The 8,022-nt window shown below is 35.4% G+C and overlaps 1 protein-coding gene across 1 annotated transcript in view; it reads left to right on the forward strand.

Annotated features, from left to right (window-relative positions):
- LOC117124905 (protein mesh-like) overlaps nt 1-8,022 on the forward strand; it is a 46,348-nt gene continuing 38,326 nt past the window's right edge. The window contains exon 1 of the mRNA XM_033271244.1: nt 1-109. Coding sequence (XP_033127135.1) covers nt 19-109 — 91 coding nt within the window. The 5' untranslated portion in view covers nt 1-18. The remainder of the gene's footprint in view (nt 110-8,022) is intronic.

Raw genomic sequence — 8,022 nt, forward strand, 5'->3', positions numbered from 1 at the left:
AGTGCCTTTATAAACAAAATGTGGCCAACAGGTGTCCGTCGCTATTTCAAACAGGAGTTTTTATTATTTGTGTTGGTTATGGGCTTCCGTTCTTGTTATGGACAGACAGGTAGGTAAAACAAAGCAACTACAGTACTGTACTTAATTGTTAATTGATTCCCATCTATAGCGGCTCGACTAAGAAATGTCCAGCTCTTTTTATCCTTTATTACAATTGATTTACTTTGAAAGCATAGGCTTATTTGGTTGGTTGGGTTGGGGCAGGAGTGGCGCCAGCGGGGGGCCGGGGCCACAGCCCCCGTCGGGGAGTGCTGCCCCCACCCCCGTCGGGGAGAAAAAGCACAATTCGTCGGGGAGAAAAAAAAATTATATGTATTTTCTACATATTAGTAGACTCTAAAATCGATTAAATAAGCCTTTGAAACCCCTAAGTTGTTATACTTTTCGGGGGCTTCGCCCCCTGGACCACTTTTTTTTTTTTTATCGAAGCTCGACTACGCCCACATTGCTTTCGTTGGGCAAATCTGACCCCTCGTCGGGGACCTCGGTTCCCGTCGGGCAAATCCTGGCGCCACCACTTGGTTGGGGTCGGCTGTACTTGATGGAAATATTAATTAAAGTGGTGGGTAGTTTGTAACCACAAGGAATAAACTCTATAAAAGTACCAAGTACCAAGAAACGATAATAAAGCTATAACACTTCAAATACAGTAGAATCCATTCTAGATCTCTCGTTCTGTGCCCGAAAAAAGTGTCCTCTTATAATAATAATAATAATAATAATAATTTTAATAATAATGATAATAATAATAACAATAATAATAATAATAATAATAATAACAATAACAATAACAATAACTAGACTTACTATGTCTGTTTGAACAACAGAACATAAGACTTTCCCCCGTTGCTTTAATGAGAAATGAAGTTGAAATTGCAACAAGAAGAAAAGTCGTTAAAAGGTATAAAGTAAAAAAAACAAAACACGGGAAACAAATATCATTTTAATGGAAAGTGGAAAAAAAAAACGAAAACCAAGTTCACTGCGACGTTATTAGTGAGACTTAAACTGTGACTGCAATGGTAATAGCCAGGTACATCGTGACCCATAACCATTGCGCGCACGCTATATGGGCCGACCTTGCATAGGAAAGTGCATTTTCAGTTCATAGCGATTCAATGATTGAAAGCAAAGATTGTTCATGCATATCACGGTAGTTTTGAGTTTAGCCTAGCTGTAACGGGTTTAAACGCTTTAGAAAACGCAAATTGCGTCTAAATAAGTTAATCAATTGTGAAAAAACAAAATCTTTAAATGATCCTCATATCCACATCTACTGCGGATTGTCACAAAAATTGGATCATTTCTTCATTTCACCATTAAAAACTATTCTGCAAAGTGTTATTTTTATCCATCTATAACTGGGACGTAAGGAATTTAAATGACACTCAAATTTACACCCTAACCTGGATCGTCCCCTACACATAATAATATCTTCCTTGTAACTTTGGTTAAACTTTCCCGAAAGTTTATTCGGATCAGTTGACCCGTTTTTTAAATATCTGGTCTGGGACGTTTTCCTTTAAATGGTCCTCATATTCACACCCTACAGGTGCGGATTCAGACCTTCGCCCAGTTCGCCCAGGCGAATGTCAGGGTGAAAAATCAGAATAAAATGTTGACCATTTTTTCCAAACAATCATATATACTTATTTAGACACAAAGACATTTATTCGGAACATTACCATTAGGAGAATTTTTAATCCACACTATCCTATCTTACACTTTTACACTAATTGTATTGTAAGCCCTACCAGAGAGGTATATTCTCAATACATTATGGTCTTCCACGTGTATAGCGCATAATACAGTGCATAACAAATGTTACGTAACCACACTACAACTAATAATAACGATAATTGTCGAGTTATATATCGCATATTGTAGAGACCTCTATGCGCTTAGCATTATTACACCCGGTCATTGGGTCAGGCACATATGGAACACATACTCAGGTCCAGTGGCGTAGGTACGGGCAGTGCAGCCAGTGCACAGCACTGGGCCCCGGGGTTATTGGGGGCCCGTTCAATAGGTCTATGATCTAAAAATATAACTTTAAAAAAAATCATATTTAAACTTTAGAAGGACCGTTCAATAATATTAGGTTTTAGAAGGCTATAATTATTGATTATATAGGATAGGTTAGGTTATTGGTTTATTAAACTAATCTTTAACAAGGTATAGTATTGTAGGCTACAATCATTTGTACTTTATTTTTGGTCAACAAAAAAAAAACTGAAAATACTGAACCTAAATCACCACACGTTTATCATCAACTTATTTATTTATCTAACAAAACATAATAGGCCTACAATGTTAGAATACTAAGCCTACAGACAAATAATTATAATACTACATAGGCCTATACCTGAAAAAACGAAAACTAATTTTAATTATTAATTATATACTAAATATATTATTTCATAACAAAACGTTATTCAATACATATAACACAAATATGCTTAAGAAAGACAAGTTTATAATATCAAGGGAAGAGAGGAAAGTTCAGTTTAACTCAAAAATATCACTTTACTCCCCTAGTTTCACTAATGCCGCCATGGACCCGGACCCAGTGTAACTATAGCCATAAAACGACGAATTGGCATATCACAATATTTACAAAGGACATTGTTCCTTTTGTTAAAATTCACGAGCACTGAACACTTGCACTACTCAATCGATAATTTTGAAGAACAATATAATGAAAGAATGACTGAGTGAATGATTTTGCATAGTCAAAATTTAAAATGTGGAATTTCCACAAATTATATTTTGCATGATCAAATATTTAACTTATTGTTCTCACAATCCAACCAACATTCTCGCATAACACGTCATTAAACTGACAAATTTATTATACCAGGTAAGATCAGTCATTATTTTCAACAACGCGATCACAGACAACAGGAAGTCAATGCTTTAAAACAAGATGTGGCCAACAGGTGTTAATCGCTGTTTCAAACGGGAGTTTTTATGTTTGCTGTTGATTGGTATTGTTTTGTGTTATGGACAGACAGGTAGGTAAAGCGAAGCAGCATGACGATGACAGATTTGATAATAATAATTGAACTATAAACTTGCATAATTTCAGTAATACTATTAATGTTTTTACCATTACAAAAAGGCAGTTGCCTCGTCAGCTAAATATTTTTTGCTGGCTGTATAGATATCATTAATGAAAACCAAAAACAAAAGTGGTCCCAAAATTACGTTTAAGGTTCCGCTCAACATTTTTCCATCTGCATTTGATTTCAATCGCTTTAAACACCATGAACAAATAAGGAAGCAACAGGCTATATATTTGCTAGGTTGGTTTTATAAATATTATTAAAACGTGTCAGCTACTATCTGTTAAGGAGTGTGCTTTGTCACCCAATTATATATACCACTGTCTGCAAATTAAACATTCCCTTATTTTGCTTCTTTGACCTGGCTATATTGAAAATCACAATAATTCATACACGCACAATACCGCAGTCGTAGATCTATTCTCTACAGACTCGGTTATAATATTGTGACACCATGAGATGAGAGCCCAACAAATCCAAAAAATTTGCTTTTTATCGATGTTTTAAAAATTGATGTTTTAATGTGAACCGAAATTATTGCCTACATTTCCGAAGTGCTTATCAATTACTTACTAATCACAACAGGGCTAGGAACAAGCGCACGTCCCTCACACACACATAACAAACGTGGTTACTTAACAGTACGCAGCCGTTTTCTGGTACCTTAGCAACGATATATCCAAGTGGCGGGGCTTAGGTGTATGTCCATGGCACGTGTATGAGTCTTTTTAAAAGGCGTTTTTAGAGGCAACATGATAAAATAAACATTTTTTTAACCTTACAATTACTATACTTTGTCATTTTCCTCCTGCATGCGTTACAGTTAGTACATTGCTTTTAAATATTTTTAGGCAATGGAGGACTTGCTGATGGAGAATTGGACGCGGTTGTGGAGTACGTAAAGCCGCATGAAACATTTATTCCTAGTGCCACAACTGATCCATTACTGGGTCAGGTAGTAGGCTACCGATTTCAGTTGGATGCGGACGGTAACGAAGCGGTATTCAATAGGGTTTTTAGTGGAGTACCTGACTTCTCATCAGTGAGGGACGGGTATATAAGTATTTCTGAGGCGCAAGCAACGGAGTTACTGAAGGTGACAGTTTTATATTAAATCTAACTACACACGTCACCGGTATAATATTGTAACAAAATAAAAAAAAATGATTGAGACCAGCCACCCCTACCCATAATAATGTAACAATCCACTCTACTAAAGGAGATGAATGGTTGAGGTGGGAATAAGTTTTAAAACAGGGATTTGAAGTAAGTTAGTGGTATTTGCTAGTTAGTAAAACGGGCTTTGACATGCTTAGTATAGCAGGGTGATAAAGAATTCCAAGCTAGTGGCTAGTATGGAGTAAGGATACCTTGAACGTATATTGTGTATATATATATATTATTCATTATATTATTCATGTCTATATAATTTAGTCTATCTATCTATCTGTATATATATCTGTCTCTTATACACATCTGGGAAGAGAGGAAAGTTCAATTTTTTTTTATTGACGCAAACTCACATCGAAATAAATAATACAGTGTTCATACACAAAAATACAACGACGATGATGGTGGTGTATTGCTTTAAAGACAGTGATGTAATGATTATATTGATGACGATGATAACGATGGTTGTGATGTAAAAAATGCAGCAGAATCAAAATTATTGATGAATTCTTCAGGGTAAAATTTATTCTTTTTCTGCTATTTTATTTTCACAGCTGAGGCTAACCGAAATTTAGAGAACTGTCGATGCATCTGTCCAGTCCCTTTCCCTATTCAGGGCAATTTATCAAGTTATGACGCCTGTTTGAACCGTAAGTTTCCGGCAACTGTGGAGTTCACGTTACCATACCACCGCGTGGACATCTCAATTTAAGTATGGCCGCCGCCCGGCCGGCATTTAGCCTGTTATGTTATGTCAAAGATAAATAAAACAAGAACTTCACTTCATAATAATGCTAAATGACAATTGTGCCATGACGATGACAACAAAGACGACGAATCACCTCACTATTTAAAATTTATATTATTATTATTATGTCTTGTAATTTTTTTTTTAAATGCAGGTTTAATAGGAAATAAGAAGCCCATAGCGCATGCCCATATCAAAATCATTAGACATAAACAAACCTACACACAACATAGGTTTTTTTTTCTGGATTGACCTTGGATATGGGCATGGGAGCAGTTTAGACTACGAAAGGCTTATTGAAGTGAATTGAATAGTAACATTTATCTTATTTTTACATAGGTTTATTCGTTCCATATGGTATTGGGTTTAGCGATAGAGTCGTACCAATTAATGATGATGATTCTTCCGGTGTCATAAACCTGGATATCTTTTTTCCTTACTATGATACACTTCACGAGTCTCTTTACGTGAGTCTATTATCATCATCATGAGCATCATCATCATCAACAACGTAATCATCATCGTCATTATCATTATCATCGTCATCGTCATCATCATCATCGTCATTATCATCATTATCATGATCATCATCATCGTCATCATCATCATCACCGTCATTATCATCATTATCATGATCATCATGATCATCATCGTCATCATTATCATCATCGGCATCACTATCATTAGTTGTTGTTTAAAATTTCTTTCACTATTTGGTCATTTCAAGTTTCAAGCTAAATGTACAATTTATCTCAGCTACTGTGTAATAGAAATTTACAATATAAATTAGAAATAACTGTATCTAAAGTTCAGAACAAGAAAGAAAAATATAATAAATAAAAAGATAGATAAATAAGTAAATAAAAATTTTTTTAAATGAATTTAAAACAAAAAACAACAACTTAGGCATGTTTTTCCTCTGCATTTATGACAGTAACTATAACAGTAGGTATTTTTTTTCTCAATATTTTAGGTGAACACAAACGGTGCAATATCTTTTGATATGGTTGTGCAACAGTACACGCCCGACCCGTTCCCTCTAATGTGGCCGATAGTTGCCCCATTTTGGGCAGATGTCGATACCAACAATGGAGGAACTGTTTACTATAGAGAAATGACCAGACATGTTGATGTAAAATTAGCCGAATATGTTGACGGAATTGTTCGAAATCACGAAATAACACAACCAAATTTCGAACTTATTTGGTTGTTTGTTGCAACATGGGATCAAGTGGCGTTTTTCGGATACTATAGCCGACCACCAATGATTGTGAGTATAGTTACCCCAGTAATCCCCAGCTGCTTTTATCAGACAATATTATAATTACTATTTTTATCATAATTTTCGTTAATATTTTTGTTTTTGTTACTAAACCTAAGAGCCTACATAATATTAGTGTTATTGTCGTCATCGTCGTCATTTTAATTTTCTTCTTTATATTTATTAATTCTAGAAAGCCGGAAAGCATATGAAAATCAACATGCTGACATAAAGTGGATTATATTTCTTCAGCTAATTACAATTATTACTATTATCATTTATTATTATCATTATTGTATTTATTATTAATATTATTATTATTACTATTGATGAACATCATTTCCATAATTCTAAAAAATATTAAATAACAGGATTTGTTGTTTTATTCATAGAATAACACGTTCCAAGTATTGCTGGTGACAGACGGAACATCTTCGTTCGCAATTTTTAACTACGGTGACATACAGTGGACAACTGGAGGTGCTAGTGGGGGTAATTTGACTGGTCTTGGAGGAACACCAGCTCAGGTATTAAACGAGAGGTCCGACTCTCAGGGTTTCGTTGGAACGCAATCCTATTTCAATGAGAACTACCAAGAACGAGAGGGCGCCCTTTGAAATTCGAACTACAGTATATTCAAATTACCTTCAAAAGTCTATGTGTGCCATTATAGATACAACATTTTGTACCTCAACTCCAACCATGGTCAGGCGCGACTGAGGTGGTCTAGAGACCCTCCATCTACAAAAATCCTCCTCGTTCCTTAATTTCAAATTACTTAATTGGTAATGACGATGATAATGATTATGGTATTGGTGGTGGTTATAATGATGATGGTAGAGGTGATAATGATGGTGGTGATGATGATTATGGTGGTGGTGATGATGTGGTGATTCACGTAGCTTCAATATACATCAGAACTCCTCCTTTGGGACATCCCTATTATTGGGACACCCTTAATAAGGGGACACTTTTTCAGCCGCAAAACTGAGGAAAGTTTATCTTCTAATACCACGGCCAGTCCCTATTCAGGGGACACTTTTTTGGTCCCAAAGGTGTCATCTTATTAAGGGTTTTACTGTATTTCTGTAAATGGTTTGTCTCGATTTTTTGTACAATGTTCTAATACCTCAATTGTTCTTACATTACTCTTATATATTAGCCATGGGGTTGATCCAGAATTTTTTTAGATGAGGAGCAGCAGTCTCATATAGGTCTAAATATTATAAGACAATAAGTATCCAACAATAGTAAGATTCGTGTTCAGTACAATAATGTAACATTTAGTTTATGTTTTTTCTGTTAAAATACAAGACAGTGACAAAACTGAGGGGAAACATTCCTCTCCCTAATTAATGTCCCTGTAGCCGGCCTACATTTGTATAGATATGCATACTTTCTGTTGATAGATATGCATACTTACTGTTATTTACATCTTATGATTCACCACTACAGTTGTACAATAATAAACTAAAACAAATTACGTGATTGTTTCTCATTGGCAATAATATAGGCCGGATGCAACGCCGGGGATGGCGTGCGACATTACAGTATACCAGCTTCACGAACAGCGGCCATTGTGAATATAGAGGAGTACGGTAGTCCACCAGGCCGATATGTATTTAATGTTGGTGGAGAAAGTGTGACTGGAGACTGTCAGACATACCAAGGTGGAAGTCCTGTTTTTTTTTTTTTTTTTTTTTTAGTTTATGTGA

This window comes from Anneissia japonica, unplaced genomic scaffold (assembly GCF_011630105.1).
Source record: "Anneissia japonica isolate Jap-2015-1 unplaced genomic scaffold, ASM1163010v1 scaffold1881_len754168_cov175, whole genome shotgun sequence".
Classification (NCBI taxonomy): domain Eukaryota; kingdom Metazoa; phylum Echinodermata; class Crinoidea; order Comatulida; family Comatulidae; genus Anneissia; species Anneissia japonica.